This window comes from Astyanax mexicanus, chromosome 20, assembly GCF_023375975.1.
Source record: "Astyanax mexicanus isolate ESR-SI-001 chromosome 20, AstMex3_surface, whole genome shotgun sequence".
NCBI classification, from domain to species: Eukaryota; Metazoa; Chordata; class Actinopteri; order Characiformes; family Acestrorhamphidae; genus Astyanax; species Astyanax mexicanus.
In genome coordinates, this window is record NC_064427.1 from 19427525 (window position 1) to 19446929 (window position 19405).

At 38.1% G+C, this 19405-nt stretch overlaps 1 protein-coding gene across 4 annotated transcripts in view; it reads left to right on the plus strand.

Annotated features, from left to right (window-relative positions):
* Positions 1-19405, plus strand: part of unc13bb (unc-13 homolog Bb (C. elegans)) — a 144066-nt gene that overhangs the window by 114781 nt on the left and 9880 nt on the right. For all 4 annotated transcript variants that reach the window (XM_022681117.2, XM_049468626.1, XM_049468623.1 and 1 more), the window contains 9 exons: positions 272-368; positions 2121-2264; positions 4505-4582; positions 4679-4756; positions 16851-16939; positions 17549-17695; positions 18115-18238; positions 18833-18883; positions 19009-19086. In XM_022681117.2, the coding sequence (XP_022536838.2) occupies positions 272-368; positions 2121-2264; positions 4505-4582; positions 4679-4756; positions 16851-16939; positions 17549-17695; positions 18115-18238; positions 18833-18883; positions 19009-19086 (886 nt within the window). The remainder of the gene's footprint in view (positions 1-271; positions 369-2120; positions 2265-4504; positions 4583-4678; positions 4757-16850; positions 16940-17548; positions 17696-18114; positions 18239-18832; positions 18884-19008; positions 19087-19405) is intronic.

A 19405-nucleotide genomic window follows, 5' to 3' on the forward strand; every position in this document is an offset into this window, starting at 1 on the left:
GTAAAGAAACACTTAAATAACAAGTGTGACAAGTGCAGTCACAAAGTCCATCAAAAATGTTATAATGATGGAACCGGCACTCATCAGGACCGCCCCAGGAAAGGAAGAGAAAGGAAGTGCAAGAGTTTCCTCTGTTGCACAGGATAAGTTCATCAGAATTACCAGCCTCAGAAACCACAAGTGAACAGCACCTGTGTAACTGTGTGACATTAGATATGACAAAAAAACAAAAACAAACATTAATATTGCTTTATTTGTTTATTGTTTTCAGGTGGTTCCTGCAGTTTGTGCTGCAGTGGCTGGATGAGAATGAAGACGTGTCGATGGAGTTCATGCACGGGGCTCTCGAGAGGGATAAGAAGGATGGCGTGAGTTGATCTTTCATTCTGTCTTACCTTTCCAGCTCAAAGTATAGTACAATAATCACACTGCTGTCTTTTCTTATATGGGTTGAGTAGTCTCAAATTCACTTGTTTATAAATAGCCTGCTTTACAGTTATAGCATTTATAGCAATATAAATATATACTAGTGCATTAAAAAAATTAATATCATTGAAAAGGTACTTTATTTCAGTAATTCAGATCAAAATGTGAAACTCATATATTATGTATATAGATGTATTACACACAGAGTGATCTATTTTTAAGTATTTATTAATTTAATGGTTGATGATGAGGTCTGGGCGGTGTGCCAAGTCCTGCTGGGAAATGAAATCTGCATCTCCATAGACTTAATATAACACAGTGGATCAACACCAGCAGATGACATGTCTCTCCAAACCATCACTGATCATCAGTAAATTTTACATTTCATTTGTAAATCATAGGACCAGAGTCTGGAGGAAGAGTGGAGAGACACACAGTCCAAACTGCTTGAGATCTAGTGGGAAGTTTCCACCAATCAGTGATTGTTTGGAGAGATATGTCCTCTGTTGGTGTTGATCCACTGTGTTTTATTATCAAGTCTAAAGTCAGTGCAGTTTTGTTTTCCCACAAAGCACTTCAAATCTTACAGCTTCTCTCTGTCATGCCTGACTGTAAACAGGCAGAGAGAAAATAAGAGACACTGCTGGGATGTAGAACGAAGCAGTAAAATTTATTGAAATAAACAACAAAATAAACAATATAAAAGAGGACTAGAGCAACACACTAAAGTCGGGCAAAACTGAAAACAAATATAAACACTGACAAAGTAAACGGGACTGGGCCAAAAGAAACAGGGACTAAGGAATAAGTGGAACGGCCAAAACAATAAAACCAGGAAGTAGTAAGGGGAATGGGGAAAAACAAAGGGAGCACTAGACTACAAAATAGCAAACAGAAAACTACTAAGCAGAGCTTAGGAAAATGGCTAGACTAAGTAAACAGGGCAAACAAACAAAGCAAGAAATAAAACAGGGATACTTAGGCCGGGAGGAGTCCAAGGAAAAAACAGGAACTAGGGAAGACAGGCTTGGGAGATAGAACGCTTTGTAGAGTAGCAAACAGGCTGGAACCACAAGGAAACACAGACCATGAGAGCGACCAATACTCGGCAACAGCAGAGAGGAGCAGCGTGCTTATAAGCAACTCTGCCCAGGTGAAGCTGATCTCTAATCAGGGCTGGATGACTGCATGAGCGTGCCCTGATTAGAGGAACTCCATATATGGGCATGGAGTGCCTCTCAGAGTGTGTGTGTGTGTGTGTGTATGTGTGTGTGTGTGTGTGTGTGTGCTCTAATTAGGGGAAGTCCTTATTTGGGCATAGGGTGCTTGGCTTGGCTGGACGGGCCTGACACTCTCTGCTGACATCTTTTATGGAGATGAGGATTTCATATTCCAGCAGGACTTTCCACACTGCAAAAAGTACCAATTGGTCTAATAATATTATAATTTTCTGAGACACTGACTTTTGGGTTTTTTATAGGCTGTAAGCCATAATCATCAACATTGAATTACTGAATTAAAGTAACTTTTCAATGATATTCAAATGTTTTGATATGCAGTAGCATTTTTTAATTGTGTAACTTTAATTGTGTACACCTTTCCATTTGCACAGATTTGATGACATAAGAATAGCTATATTATTTAATCAAACTGCACCAAAAATAGGTCTCTGTTTTTCCTCTTATCTACTACAGTTTCAGCAGACGTCTGAGCACGCTCTGTTCTCCTGCTCAGTGGTGGACATCTTCACCCAGCTCAACCAGAGCTTTGAGATCATAAAGAAGCTGGACTGTCCCGACCCCAAAGTCATGGCCCACTACAGCCGCCGCTTCGCCAAGGTACAGCCCGGGATCACTACACCCCCATATAACTTTGCTTTAATACATCACATATATCAGGGGTCAGCAATTAAGTTTGTCCGCGGGCCAGATATTTTCCAAACCATTATGTGGCCACAAAAAAATTCTGTTGTAAAATGAAGTGTAATGGTATGGAGAGCTATAGACTAGTAGCTCTCCAGCCCAGAGGGTTGTTGAACCCAATTGCAGCAGAACAGTTGATCTCAAAGCAGGTAAACCCAAGAAAAAGGAAGAAATAAATAAATAAACACACCGCTCCTCATGCGGAATTAAACCTGTGTCGTCAGGGTCGTGGTCCAATACACTACCACTGTCCCGACTAGTGAATTGGGACACGACCGGGAAAAAACGCCCTTAAAAGGAGATAGAAAGCCCAAGAACAGGTGGAAAAAGAGAACGGGCGGAAACTAAAGTCACGCTGAGCGTGACGGAGAGAGAGACAGGGGAGGAATGTAAACAAAAGCTCACCAGAGAAACATTTTATTTTTTTATTTTTATTTTATTGTCATTTAATGTAGATCAAACAACCTCACGGGCCAGATGTTTCATGCTTGCCACCTATTGCCGACCCCTAATATACAGTGTATGTAACTGTGTTAGAAATAGGTCCTATATAGGTCCTGATGAGTGAGCCCCGCTCCATATTTAACTCTGCTGGCCCAGTTCTGACCTCTGTAAACAGACCATCAACCATCAGAGGAGCTGCGATGGAGGAATATCAATAGCACTGTAACACTCGTCTGTAAAAAGAATGAGTTTCTTCTGTAATCAAATGAAAAGGCCTAATGCGGATCTATCCGTCAAACTCCGCCCGGCCCGGGGGGAGGGGCTTGGCTCGCTCTGCAGAACCGGGGCGTTCCCTCAGGAGTCTTTATCAGAAGCATGGAGGCTTTAGTGCAGCGATTTCCAGCCGTTTATGGAAGATAGTGGAGCTGAAGCAGCGGGAGATGCGGGGTTTTGTTAGCCATTTGCTTGTGCAGATGCTCGCTCTGTGTTCGGATTATACTGAGCTGATTTCGATTGTGCTTTTTTTTGTCTTGAAATGTGATATAAATGTTTGTTTATGTGTTTAAATTGATATTATTTATATTAATGCTGTCAGTGTTAACGCATGAATTCATGCAATTAATCTAGAAGATACTTTAACGTGTTCATTTGTTTTCACAAATGAATTATTTTACCTCGGCCTCAGCTTCCTGTTAAAAAAAAAAACAGGAAGCGACTTACAATAGTGAAGTACAAAAGTAATAGAAGTTAAAGGTAAAAACATCTTTAGACAGGGCCTAAAGGAGGTCAAAGGGAAATAATGGGATAGAGGAGTGAAGGAGGGGAAGAAGGAAATGAGGTTAGAAGTAGTTAGTGTGTTAGAGGTGTTAGGAGAGTAAGTGCTCTTTGAAGAGCTCTGTCTTCAGGAGTTTATTAAAGATAGTGAGAGATTCTCCTGATCTGGTAGTGGAAGGTAGTTAGTTAGAGGTGTTAGGAGAGTAAGTGCTATTTGAAGAGCTCTGTCTTCAGGAGTTTATTAAAGATAGTGAGAGATTCTCCTGATCTGGTAGTGAAAGGTAGTTTGTTCCACCATTGGGGAACTCTGTATGAGAACAGTCTGGATTGCTTTGTGTGAATGTTTGTTTGGTAAAGCGAGGCGGCGTTCATTGGAGGAGCGCAGCGGCCGGGAGGTAGCGTAAGCCTTCAGGAGTGAGTGCAGGTAGGAAGGAGCTGTTCTGTCATCACCTTGTAGGCGATTGTAGGGGCTTTAAATTTGATGCGAGCATCAACTGGTAGCCAATGGAGCTCAATGAGCAGCGGGGTGACATTTGCTCATTGGTTTTGGCTGGTTGAAGACCAGACGTGCTGCTGCATTCTGGATCATTTGGAGTGGTTTTACTACACAGGCCGGGAGGCCAGTTAGTAGGGCATTGCAGTAGTCAACACGAGTAATGCTTTGTAAGTGAACAGACGTTACCATAGCAAATACTCTGCCAGAGGTGTGTCTGTGTGGTGAAGTGTTTTTTTTTATATAGTGATTGAAACAGGTGTTTTTTTGTAGGATAAGTTGAAAAGGTGGATTATGATCATAATCATCCAAACTTCCTCCAACATTTAGTCAAAACTCTTGTTTTGTAAAGAAACACAGAATAAGCAGATGTCCCAATACTTTTGCCTTTTTTTCATGCTGTCCAATGTTTTATTATTATTTTTTTTGTTGTTTTTCCCTCCAGACCATTGCCAAAGTGCTGCTGCAGTACAGCGCAATCCTGAAGAAGAGCTTCCCGTCCTACTGTGATAAGGAGAAAATCGTGAGTGAAGATGTTCTGCTCTCTTTCTGGTTTTATCTGCTGTGTGAATATATTTCTGGTCGGGTTTTAATGTTAAACTCTCTTGCTGTGCTGCAGCCGTGCGTCCTGATGAATAACGTGCAGCAGCTGCGGGTTCAGCTGGAGAAGATGTTCGAGTCAATGGGAGCCAAACAGGTACGGCAAGCGACATTTAAGACAAGCTGACAGTAAAAACTTAAAAATAATAAAGATTCGGCTCTGACTGGTCCAGCGGTCTGAAGTCTAAAGCGCTGCCACTATGATTGTGAGGAGATCGCTGGTTTGAATCCTGGTCATGCAGCTTGCCATCAGCTGCTGGAGCCCTGAGAGAGCACAATTGTCCCTTCTATCTCTGGGTGGGTACAGTAGATGGTGCTCTTTTCCCTCATCACTCCTAGGGTGATGTGGATCAGCACAAGGCTGTGTCTGTGAGCTGATGTATCAGAACCGAGTCGTTGCGCTTTCCTCCAAGTTTGCTGTGATTGGCAGCAGCAGTTGGGAAAAGAGGTGGAGTCTGACTTTACATGTGTCGGAGGAGACGTGTGCTAGTCTTCTTTACCCTCCTGGTGTTGCGGCATCACTTGTACTGGAGGATATACAGCTGAGTAGCAGCTGAATAGGTGAGATAATTTGCCAGATATATTGGGAGAAAATAAGAAATTAATTAATGTTGTGTGTCAGAGGTTTCGAGGAATGAGTTGAAGTGTGTGTACTCCACCGTGTCTGTTTAAAGGGGTTATGGGGAAGTTACTCAAACAAAGTAATTCATTACAAATTACACAGTATTTCATTTCATTGCTTTGATTCTCAGGTTGCTACAGAGGAAGCTCGGGTATAAGCTGTTTAAAGTGTTATAAGCTGATTATAGAAGTTTTCTGCTGTGTAGATCAGTAGGGGTGTAGTAGACGTGTAGTAGATTTGTAGGAATAGACTATAATTCAGTGCAGTTTTTTTTTACCCGTGTAGAAGCGAATCCAGTTAAGCTAGCTCCTGTTAACAGTAGAGAAGTGCTTATTTAGTAAAGCCTGACTGATACTTTACTCTCACATGCAACAAGACATGGGAACTACTAGTATCCCATGACTTTTGGCATGGCCTATGGAAGCTAAAAAATTATTTATACACTATATTGCCAGAACAAGTATTCTCCAAACCTTGTGGTCCTCAGATTAGCTCAAAAACAGTAGAGCGTAGAGGACTTTTTTTTAAATGGTTGTCCATTTAAACCTTATATTATCAAATGCAATTCAGGCTAGAGGATACTTTTGGCAGTATAGTGTTTTTTTTTTGTTTTTTGTTTTTTTTCCAATAGAAATGCTCCAAAATGTTGATGATATATTTAAAACACTACAGTCTTCAAATACACAGTTCAGAAGATGGCATCTTTTTATCTAAGCCTGTCCTGATATATTAATTATTCAAACAATACATTGCTAAATGCTAAATATCTGTACATAAGTTCAGTTTCAGATATCTACATTCCGTTTTTTTAAGACTGTGTAAACAACATGGAAAAACATTTTGTAATTGTAAAACTGAGAGAAGATGATAAATCAATCAGAGACATTAAAGCACAAATATTGGCCATATTCAGTACAACCGTTTAAAATCTCCTGAAGAAGAAAGTCGTCACTGGTGTACTAAGTACTAAGTAACAGATGTCGAACGGGTAGACGAAGGAAAACCAAAGCAGTTGATGACAGAACAAAAAAAAATGGAAAAAGTTTTGTGATGTCAATGGGTCACTTGCTTTGATGCAACTATTGCAAGCAAAGGATTTGCAACTAAATATTAAGTCTTATTCACTTAAATTTACTTCACTTATGCAGTAAAAACATAAAAATAATAAAGAATGGGCTCTGACTGGTCTAAAGCGCTGCCACTATGATTGTGAGGAGATCGCTGGTTTGAACCCTGGTAATGCAGCTTGCCATCAGCTGCTGGAGCCCTGAGAGAGCACAATTGTCCTTGCTCTCTCTGGTTGGGTACAGTACAGTAGATGGCGCTCTTTCTTTCCCCTCATCACTCCTAGGGTGATGTGGATCAGCACAAGGCTGCAAGGCTGTGAGCTGATGTATCGGAACCACATCGCTGCGGTTCTGTTCCGAAACTTTAGCTCACAAGAAAAATAAGTGGGTTCAGACAAAAGGTATCAAGTTTATTTTCTGAACTGTGTATCAGATCCAGATATAAATAACTGGAAATAAAAGCTGATTACAGCAGAAATAATTGTAAAAAAATATATTAAAGCAATAAATGATAAAATAATAAAAGCTGCACTGTTGTTTTCCACACTGAAGCGAGATCAGATAGTGGACCCTGAGGAGGGGGAGGAGGAGGAAGAGGTGGGTTGGACTGTGTTTAAGAGAAAAAGAGAGTGAAAGTTTTCCATTCATTCATTAATTTAAGCTTAGTTTGGTTAGAATAATAATTTTTTGTCATGATGTGTGTGTGTGTGTGTGTGTGGACTTCAGGAGATTGCAGCAGAAGAGGAACAGGTTGGTGGGATGGGTGTAGATTAGAGAGTCAGTGCTTTTAGAATAGAATAGGCCACAATTCAATTAGTCTCCCATCTGTACAGCGCCCTCTAGTGTGAGCACATCCAGTTGAGACAGCGTGATGATATACTGTATGTACTGCAGCACCAGTCACATGATTTCTCCATCTTAATTAAAGACATTTCCTATGGCGTCACATCAATGTCAAAAGTCAAGGGCACAAAAATACCAGGTGAAAAAAATTTACCAGCGTCTTTTAACATTTTATGTGTGTAAATGAACTTCTCGTGAGCACAAATGTGAAACTAGCGTGCAAATAAAGGGAATTTTGTGCATGCTGAAGAAAATTCATTTTTCTCCTCTCGGGTGTTTTTTTCCTCGAACGCTGTGTGAATTACCCGCAGCAGCAGTTTGTGCTCGACTGAGTTTTTTGCTCTCCAGTTTTGAAAGGGGTGGTTTTGACAGTTTGGGGGCGGGGCCAGGGTCACCTCCCTCAGGGAACGCTATTGGCTGATATCTTCAGGGTTTGTTAGCATAGCCAGTTAGCTAACTCTCCTGCCGTCCTTCTTTCTCCGCCCTCCTCCGGTTTGTGAAGTTAGGCGGTACGTCACAAACCCTGGAGATATCAGCCAATAGCGTTCGCTGAGTGAGGCGACCCCTCCCCCACCCCCAAAAAAGAGAAGAGAGGAGAAAAATGAAGCTCGAGAGCAACATTTCCTTCAGCGCGCACACAATTCATACTTTTTGCACAAGAAGTTAATTTACACGCACAAAATGTTAAAACACACTGGTAATTTTTTTTTTCACCTGGTATTTTTGCGCCCTCGACTTTTGACACTGATGTGACGCCATACATTTCCATCTTTTCATCCCAAACGTTCAGGTCGGTCAAGTTCCTCCACGCTAATCTTGCTCATTCATGCCTTTATGGAGCTTTGAACCAAACTGTTCCCACAAAGACGGGAGGATGAAATTGTCCGAAACCTCTTAAAACAACCCCGCACCATAATCCCCCCTCAACCAAACTTTACACATGGCACAATGTGGTTTTCCTGGCCACTGGCAAACCAAGACTCGTTCATTGGCTTGTCGGTCTTACAATTTTAAGGAAGGCCAATATTTATAATTAATAATTTTGTATGTGTATGTGTATATATATATATATATATATATATATATATATGTTTGCTTACATTTATTTCTTTTGGGAGCTGGTGGCCAGAAAACTCATCAGAAACATATTTTATACCTCACTAGATTTACTGCATGAATAAAACCTGTAGCTTTTAACATACATTTTAATTTATTTATTTATTTATTTTTACACTTTACAATAAAGGTACATTAATTAACAGTACTTACAACAGAATGTTTCAACTGATTTTTAATCAACACCATTAATCATTGCAGTATGTTCTCAGCATTAACATGATAGTAGTAATAATCAAAAATGTCTTAAAGAGTGCCGATTAAAACCAAGCATTTAAAACATTTAAAAATGATATATGCGACCCTTATTGTAAAGTACTACCACTTTTTTACTTGATTTCCTTTTTAATCATTTGATTACATAAATAAATCAAGTAAAACTAATTTAATGATATGATTTCACTGAGAAACATTGGGCCGGTGCTGTATAATACTGTAGATACAGTAGATACAGTAGTTCTGACAGCAAACATATTTGTAGTATAGCAAGTACTGTAACCTCTATGTTGGTTTATACAGTACCATTTTAGTGCATTTTAGGAAACAGCTGCTTCTTTTTTATCCAGAGATACGTTTTGTTCTTTGCACAGTGATATATTGATACAGTGTATAGTTTATAGTGTATTTGAGTGGCTTCTTTAGATCAATATATTTTATAGGGGATGCTCTTAGCTGTCTAATATAAACTGCTCTGTAGTAAATCTGTTCTTTTTGATAAGTAAAACTTATCACTTTGCAAACTGCTATTGCTTAAATATTGGCCACAGCCGATACAACAGTTGGAATGCCCTAAAGAAGAAAGTCATCACTGGTGTACTTAAGTAACAGTTGTCGAAAAGGTAGACCACGGAAAATAAACACAGCATTTGATTAAAAATGTGTGTGTGTGTGTGTGTGTGTAGGCTGCAGTGTAAGCTGTGTGTGAGGGTTGTGTTGGGGGCTGATTACAGTGGGATTAGTGAGCTGGAGTGTGTGTCCACACTCTGGAGGCTGAGACACACACACACACATACAGACAGAAGCAGCATCACTACATGAAAGGGTTTCTGAAGGGAACACACACACACTTGTACTCTTCCACATACAGTAAGGGGATTTCATATCAGTGGATTGTGGCGGATTTTCATTTCCTGTTGTTTTGTTTTCCAGTAAAATGCTGGATCATAATTTGAATAGAGTTTTTATATAATAAAAGTCTTGCATTCCCGATGCTCACGTTTACCACACTGTGGCTGAAGGAATGTTCAGGAATTAACACCTCACAATTTATACAGGTGTTGGTGTTTTCATACAGGTGTTGGTGCCCTGCTATAACACTTGATGATCACCTTCTGTATTATTGTCCCATTACTTTTGGCAAGTCATTGTATATACTGTATTTTTCGCATTATAAGGTGAACAAACGTCTATTTTCTGGTCTTTTTTCATACGTAAGGCGCATCAGATTATAAGATGCATAATGCGACACTTAGTAAAGAACGGGGGTCATGCCATGTTTCCCTTTTCCACTTTGGAACCACCCACACAGCAAAAACGCTAGCGCTTAGCTTGGTGGCTAATGCTAATGCTGCTCCAGCAGTGCTAGCCCAGTTAGCAGCAGGATACATGCCAATAATACTCACCTCTGTACAGCGAAAAAGCTAGTGCTTAGCACGTTTAGTGGCCAATTCTAATGCTGCTCCAGCAGTGCTAGGTGAGTTAGCATCAGGCTACAGGCCGATAATACTCACCTCTGTACAGCAAAAACGCTAGCGCTTAGCTTGGCAGCTAAAGCTAATGCTGCTCCAGCAGTGCTAGCTGAGTTAGCAGCAGGATACAGGCCGATAATACTTATCTCTGTACAGCGAAAACGCTAGCGCTTAGCTTGGCAGCTAATGCTAATGCTGCTCCAGCAGTGCTAGCCGAGTTAGCAGCAGGATACAGGCCGATAATAAAAAAGCTAATGCTTAGCACGTTTAGTGGCTAATTCTAATACTGTTCCAGCAGTGCTAACAGGGGTTAGCAACAGGCTACAGGTCTCCTCAGTGCTGGAGAACTAAACTGAAACTCTTTTTTTAATGCTTTAATTCAGCAGAGTGATTTTACTGCTCCTTAATACCTGACTGACTTATACGTAAGGAGCACCGGATTATAAAGAATTTTTAAGTGTGCCTTATAGTGCGAAAAACAGTTGGTGGATATACAAACAAACAGAACAATTATTATTATTATTATTATTATTATTATTATTATTATTATTATCATTGTTTTATTAGTTTTTGCAGTCAGTTTTTTTATATCTTTATTTATATCAGTTGGTGCCCCATTATATTTTGAATTATGTTTTATTTTTATTTACCATTTTTCTTTCTTTGGCCCTTTCTTTTTTTCCTTTCTGTAGCACGAGAGCGGTGGTATTAAGGTGGGTCTGATATATAAACAGCATATATGCATCCATGTGTAAACATGCATGCATATATTTATAGTTATAGAACAGACACACATTATAGTATTGGCCCATATGTCCATAAATCAGACGTTAACTCATGCTTTATTACTGTGCCTTTCATATTTCAGTCAGCGGCATATTCCGCCCAAATGGGTGCCATTTCGGTCCCCATGAGATTACATGTATAAATGTGCACACAAAATAACTTTAAAATACATTTTATTAGTAAGCACAGTGTATTGTAGATTGATCTAATCTAGTTTTAATTAAGTAAAAGTATTTAGAACACTGGAAAAATAGCATTTGTTACATAATATAACTTGCATCTCCCTAACTATAAACTTTACCATGAAATATAATTATTAAAATCCTTAAGAAATGTTATTTTTTTGCATTGTTGTGTGACTCCAAATCTCATCTATGCTTTAAAATATTTTCTTCATAATAAATCCATGGGATTTAAGTTAAAATACACATTTAGCCAACTAATTTCTATGCTAAAAACAATTTTTTGTTACTTTAAAAATATAAAATAAGTAACAAAATGAGTGCCAGTAACAGAAGTAGGTGCCATTAAACAGGAGTGAGTGTCAGTAACAGGACTGAATGCCATTAAACAGGAGTGAGTGTCAGTAACAGGACTGAATGCCATTAAACAGGAGTGAGGGTCAGTAACAGGACTGAGTGCCATTAAACAGGAGTGAGGGTCAGTAACAGGACTGAGTACCATTAAACAGGAGTGAGGGTCAGTAACAGGACTGAGTGCCATTAAACAGGAGTGAGGGTCAGTAACAGGACTGAGTACCATTAAACAGGAGTGAGGGTCAGTAACAGGACTGAGTGCCATTAAACAGGAGTGAGGGTCAGTAACAGGACTGAGTACCATTAAACAGGAGTGAGGGTCAGTAACAGGACTGAGTACCATTAAACAGGAGTGAGGGTCAGTAACAGGACTGAGTACCATTAAACAGGAGTGAGGGTCAGTAACAGGAGTGAGTGTCAGTAACAGGACTGAATGCCAGTAACAGGACTGAGTGCCATTAAACAGGAGTGAGTGTCAGTAACCGGACTGAATGACATAAACAGGACTGAGTGTCAGTAACAGGACTGAGTGCCAGTAAACAGGACTGAGTGTCAGTAACCGGACTGAATGACATAAACAGGACTGAGTGTCAGTAACAGGACTGAGTGCCAGTAAACAGGACTGAGTGTCAGTAACAGGACTGAGTGCCATTAAACAGGAGTGAGTACCAGTAACAGGAGTGAGTTCCAGTAACAGGAATGAGTACCAGTAACAGGAGTGAGTTCCAGTAACAGGAATGAGTACCAGTAACAGGAATGAGTATTGTCCCCTGGTTTATGTATTATTATTATTATTATTATTATTATTATTATTATTATTATTATTATTATTATTATTATTATTATTATTATATTTTTCCAATTTTGTTTGGTTCATCATTTATCCATTTGTTTAATAAATTCCATGATAATACATTTGATACATCTTCTTAGAAATATAAAAACAGGAAGAAATTAGTAATATAAATTATTTGAACATGCAGTTTAAATAACAACCATTTCTTAAAATAAAGACTTTTTTGAGAGAAAGGAAAGGAATTGCTTATAAAACTTGCTTAAACCATCTTTGGATTAGAAACCTTGTAAAAAAATGTATAAAGCTGTCTGAGTTTGACCAATATATGTTTTGAATAGTTAAATATATGTGTTATTAAATTGAAAAAAATATTTTAAAAGAATTTTAATTTTAACATCAGGTAAATGGCACCCATTCGGTGGAATAGCTCCAGCATTATTTAGGTTATTATTGTGGAATTTGATTGGTTAAGACCCATGAGGTTAAGAAAGTGGACTGAGCTCCACGCTGCCCTCTGCTGGACAGTTGTGGGGTTTGTATTATTAAGCAGGTGGAGTTTAGTAGTGTGTAGCAGTGTGTGTGTAAAGAGCACCCTCTGGTGTCAGTCTGACAGAAGTGTGTGTGTCCTGTCTCCTCCCTCCACCTCTCAGCTCTATGACAGTGAGGAAGAGGAGGAGCAGGAGGAGGAGGAGGAGGAAGGGGAGGAGAAAGGGGTGGAGTTAATTAAGGTTTGGCTTTGGTTTCGGTTCTTTTCCCCCTCTATTCCCACACTAACGACCATACACACACTCACACACACACTCATCACCATTATCACGATCCCAGTGCTCGTATGGTGTGTGTGTCCTCCTTCCTAGTGATTAGAGTGATTTACTGATTAAAGGAATAGTTTGGCAAAAAAGAACCACTTTTTTTAGTTTTCTGTTTTATCTGTACATTATCAGCCAATGCATGTTTGATGTATCTATAGGCAAATTAATTAAAGCCCTAATTATGATAATAAAGTGGACAATTAATTAATCAATCAACTTTTATTTTAACTACATTAATGATGGCCCTCATTTACAATGTAGCCGAGCCAATACACAGCATAGGGATTTTCAAATAAAAATAAAGAATAAATAAAAAGACCCAGCATTTTAATAAGATAGTTTAAATTAAGATATAAAAAAATAGATAAAAATAAGAAATCATCAAAAATCATAAAATCATTGGTAAAAAAACAAAGGAAATAAAAACAAATAAGAATGCAACAGATGAGTAAATAAAAGTAAGAACATTAAGGAGTAAAAAATAAAAAGTTATAACTAAAAAACAATAAAAGAAGGGGAAAAAAGCAAAGAAACTATAAAAGGAAGGGTAAAAGACAGCTAAAAAAAAAAAAAAAAAATATATATATATATATATATATATATATATATATATATATATATATACATATAATAAATAAAAAAATGCAAAAGCATGCTTTTATATTTTCTTTTGGGTCTCGACTGCCCCTATTAATAAAAAAAATAAGGTTTTCTGTAAAACCTCTAAAAGAGTTTGGTCTGCATAGAACCAGTCAACCCCTACCAGTGCCCCACCCACTAAACGCCATTTTGCAGGATTAGCCAGCAGACTTTGTCTGAGGGAGGGATCTGTACCTACTGTTCACTTCAAGTCTAAGCTTCTATTGCAAATAAGGCATAAACTAGCCTGTTTGTGTTTTGCCATTTAGCACAAGCTAGATTGGTGGGGTGTGACCAGCAACAGCTTATTTGCATAAAAGTGACAGAGCCCTTAAATGGCTCAAACTGGTAAGCCTAGAGCTGGAGAGATCTTTATCTTTATGTGAGAGTAATTTTGTGCAGAGGTAGGTATGTAATTTTGTGTAGGTATATGTCCCCTTACACAATATAAACTATAATAATAAACAGTGGAAATATGTATATGGTTCATTGTGTACAAACACCAATCATGTCATGGCTGATAGTGAACTTTACCTTCGACCTGTACAACACTAACACACTTCACCCTCTTCCTCCATTCACCACAGTGAATTACCACAATACCACCTTAATTCAACCTTAACACTGGACTTCAAATTCAGTACACTAAGAGCTGTAGCCAGTATGAATCATATGGTTTGCTAATGGTTGGGGTTGAATTTGTGTGTTCAAAACCATCCTCAAACAAAGACACGCCTATTTACCTTTATTTTACCATTAAAACCAGTTCTTTTTAGGAGCTGGTTTATACCTTTAGCACTGGTGTGCACATGCAAAAAAATTCAACCTTGTCTGTAAATTACAATTTAATAGGCCCTGAAATAGAGCCTTGTGGGACTCCACATAAGAATGAGTTCTGTATTAGGATATATGCCCTTATTACAGTAGAAATACTGTATTTTTTGTATGTGCATTTAATTTAAAAACAATGCTAAAGGCTTTAAAATCTTTAAAATCTTTCCCTCCATTGAGATAACCAATAGTTCTGTTCATTTTTTTTCTTTGCTTTCTCTCACTTTGTTCACTAGACTGATGAGGAAAAGGTGGGTCTATAGATGTAATCGAACCCATAATATAGCTTAATATAGCTAGGTAACCCTATAAAGACATGGTCACGTGACTTTATAGGTGTAGATATAACTGTATCTATTTATAATAACACCAAAAGCATTGGGTAAAATGCTTAAATAACGTTTTCTTTTTTTATATTCTCTTTTCTCTTTTTTCTAAAGACTGATAAAAAGAAGGTGGGTTGAGTTGTAATTATAATGAAGTGAAATTATAATGATTTCTATAAATAATTTCACTTTTGTCCCGTAATAACCCTCAGTTATAGATGTTATGCCCCTGAGGTCACTGTCTGTAATGTATTTAGAGTTATCTGCTGTAGTTTTAATTAGGATTTGGAGCAGAAGCTTGCTGACGTTTGCTTTATATGGCTGTAGTTAAAGTTCCTAATGTTCTATCTCAAATGTATGGGCGTGTCATTTCTCAGAAATACAGTAGAAAACTGGTACTTTATCTATATCTCCCCATATTAGAATACAAAACTTTATAGAATATTAGCTATATAAGATACAAATCCCATTTAAAATAGAAAAAAGCAATAGGAAAAAATGACTGTTTCTCTTTTTTGCTGCTTAGCCTGAGAAAACTGACCGTGAGAAACAGGTAAGTTATAGATTTTAGGTATAAAAATGCAGAGTTTTCCCTTTTTAAATCCTTTTCTTGCCTTCTGCATTCAACTACATAAAATAACTCCCTATATTAATCTTCATTTTAGAGGTTCTGTATTAATTTCCAAGCTTGTTGTGGGCATTCTTGCTCAGTGTGAGTTGTGAGTCAGTGAGTCAGTCATTCTGTGAATCAGCCATTCAGCCATAGATTGAGTCAGTTAGTGAGTTAACTATGGAGTGAATCAATGAGTCAGTCAGTATTGTCAATAATCAAGACAGTAAGTCAGTGAGTTATTAAGGTAGTACATGAATCACTTTAACGAATTACTGAGTCAGTCAGTGTGTCAGTGAGTAAGTAAGTCATTAAGGTATTAGGTGAATCACTGAGTCAGTCAGTGTTAGTGAGTAAGTGAGTCATTAAGGTAGTAAATGAGTCAGTACATAATTGAATGAACCAATGTGTCTGTTAGTGAGTCATTAAGTTAATGAGTGAGTGAGTCAGCGAGTGAAAGTTAGTGAGTCATCGAATGAATCAGTGAGTCAGCTAATGTGTAAGTGAGTGAGGGAGAGGGTGAGAGAGAAAGTGAGTCAGTGAATCATTTAGTCAGTGAATGAGTTAGTTAGTGATTCAGTCAGTCAGTAAATCAAGGAATCAGTCATTCGGTGAATTGCTTGGTTAGTGATTTGCTTAGTCAGTGAATCGCTAAGTCAAAGAATCGCTCAGTCAGTGAATCATCAGTCAGTCAGTGAATCAGTCAGTCAGTGAATCAGTCAGTTATTGAATCAGTAACTTAGTAATTCAGCCAGTCAGTGAATCAGTCAGTTATTGAATCAGTAACTTAGTAATTCAGCCAGTCAGTGAATCAGTCAGTTAGTGAATCAATCAGTTATTGAACCATTCATTTAGTGAATCAGTAACTTTGTGAATTAGTCAGTCAGTGAATTAGGGAATCAGTCATTCAGTGAATCAGTCAGTCAGTGAATCGGGGAATCAGTCATTCAGTGAATCAGTCACCAAACAATAGGTTGTTACATCATCACAGTGTTTACTGGAGTAAAATCATTTTTAATTGATTAAAGTTATTAAAAATATTATGTCATATTAAAGACATCAGTTCAAGAAAATTACGACCAGTAAACAACAGAAAATCACCTGCATTTTCTGTCAATTCTATCCCTGTTCATTCACACCACCTATAAATAAAATACAAAGTCTATAGTTATAATATAATAATATATATAATAATATAATTATATAAATAATATTTATTAAATATAAGTCTTTACTTCTCTCCCTCTCTGAAGGCGGAGTCTGGCTGTAAAAAGGTGGGTTTAAACAGACTGGGGGTATCATTGGGTCTGTTTGCCAGAAGATAAATCATTAACCTGATGTGTGTGTGTATTGTACTATATGTTCCTCTGGCCTTTTATAATCTGTACTGAAGACTTTATTTAGCTCCTTTAAGTTCCAATACTCTGGACTGTGACTAGAATCCAACAGCAGAAGGTTTTCATTGCATGAGTATAATAAGTGTGTGTGTGTGTGTGTGTGTGTGTGTACGTGTGTACAGATGGACTCTGAAGCCAGTGATGTTCTGAATGAGCTGCAGGTGAAGCTGAATAACGTCCTGGATGAGCTGAGCTCCACGTTTGCCAACACGTGAGTCATTATACGTTTATACTGGTATATTGCTATCTCTAACAGAAAACATGGGTGCGCTACTGACTGAATACAACCTAGACAGAGACAGTCAACAGTCAGACGTTCATTGCTATCTTGTCAATGCACACACATTAACACGCAGCAGTGCACATACCCAACTTTTACATCAACAATGAACAGAATACTAAATAAAATAATATTGCTTTTCCCGAAAAAATGAGATGCTGGAGCTCCTTCACAGCACGAACGAACAGCTCAGTTTCCTTTGCTTTAAGAGAAGTGTTGGACACGTCCAGGTAGCTGCAACATTAAAATAGCAATCCACCAAAGCCAGAGTATCAGAGCGCACCTGGCTCTTAAAGGGAAAGAGGCAAGTGACACACTGACTGGTTTATTTCATGTTGCGCTTAAAATGAACCACACCCATGATTAATTAATTAAGAGAATTAATACATGCCGTTTGCACGTAGTATTTTTCCTGTTGTTACGATAGCAAAGACACACTGACATGCCCTAAAACAAGCTGTTTCAATAAAATATAATCAATAATGCTGTGCCACAGAATATTTTGTCAAATATATATATATTTTTTTTATTTCTATGCAGTTTCCAGACCCGTATTGATGAGTGTATGAGGCAGATGGCCAGTTTGCTGTATCAGATTAAAGGACCGGTCAACGCCAACAGCCGCAACCAGGTGGAGGGCGACGCGGACAACGTTCTGCGACCGCTTATGGACTTCCTGGATGGAAAGTGAGTCAGAACTGTTTGTGGCTAAACTCCTAGTCCAACAGTACACTTGGTCATTTTTTCACATTTTATCCAACTATAATAGTGTAACCAAATAAGAGAAAGAAGAATTTCAAGAGCTTTGAAAGTATCCTCAAGTGCACAAAGACCAACAAAAATGTTATAATGATGAAACTGGCACTCATCAGGACCACTACAGGAAAGGATGAAAGAGCAAGAGTTCATTAAGTGAACAGATCCTCAGTTCACAGAGTATTTTGGTTTGTTTAACACTTTTAAGTTACTACATGATTCCTTATGTGTTGCTTCATAGGCAGAATCACTTCACTATTCATTTACTGTGTAGGAAAATTAATAAAATATTGGTACTGTGCCATATGAACATAATATGTAATTGTGTGTGTGTGTGTGTGTGTGTTCAGTCTGACGCTGTTTGCGTCGGTGTGTGAGAAGACTGTATTGAAGCGAGTGCTAAAGGAGCTCTGGAGGATCGTGATGAACAGCCTGGAGAAAACCATCGTCCTACCACAGGGCAACGACACCTTCGTAAGACCGCACACACTGCATCAGTTTCTCTGATTTTGCTATTTATAGGTTTATGTTTGAGTAAAATGAACATTGTTGTTTTATTATATAAACTACGAACAACATTTCTCCCAAATTCCAAATACAAACATTGTCATTTACAGCATTTATTTGCAGAAAATGAGAAATAGCTGAAATAACAAAAATAAAGATGCAGAGCTTTCAGACCTCAAATAATGCAAAGCAAAAAGTTCATATTCATAAAGTTTAGAATCAATATTTGGTGGAATAACCCTGGTTTTTAATCACAGTTTTAATGCATCTTGGCATCATGTTCTCTTCCACCAGTCTTACACACTGCTTTTGGATAACTTTATGCCTTTAAGCAGTTCAGCTTGATTTGATGGCTTGTGATCATCCATCTTACTCTTGATTATATTCCAGAGGTTTTCAATTCAGTAAAATCAAAGAAACTCATCATTTTAAGTGGTCTCTAAATTTGTTTCAGAGCTGTATATTTGGATATGCATTTGAACACCTTGTAGAAGAAATAGACATTTGTAATTTTAAATTCTCTTTTTAAATTTTAATTTACATTTTTTTTCTCTTCTCCAGGGGACAATATTTTCTGCAGCTAAAGACCTGGGTCAGCTCTCTAAACTAAAGGTACAGATTCATGAACACACCTTAACCCCTTCACTACCACATCTGGAGTGGAATAATAATCAGTAGAATTGTAAATTATTAAATTTCTATATTATGTTCTGAGGTTTTCTGTTTTCTTTTTTCAGGATCACATGTCTGGAGAGGCTAAAAGCCTGACGCCAAAGCAGTGTGCGGTCATGGACGTGGCCCTGGACACCATAAAGGTATCAAAAACACATAAAAACTATTATTTACAGTATTTTTTCTGTGTAAAACACCTAACAAAAAATGAAGTCGTTTAGTTTGCATCAACATTAATTGTTAAACGAGAGTTAATTAAACAAGGGTTAATGGGGACACACACATAGCTCGCACTGTCAAATCTGTAAACACACCAGATATGGGACAAGACAACAGCTGTACTCACTGTATATCAGCTCTTAGAGAGCTTAGAGAGCAGGTAGAGGAGGAGGGGCTGATCACCTGACTGGCCAAGATCTCAGGTTATAGAGGCTCAATGTATATAATTACAACAACCTGCCT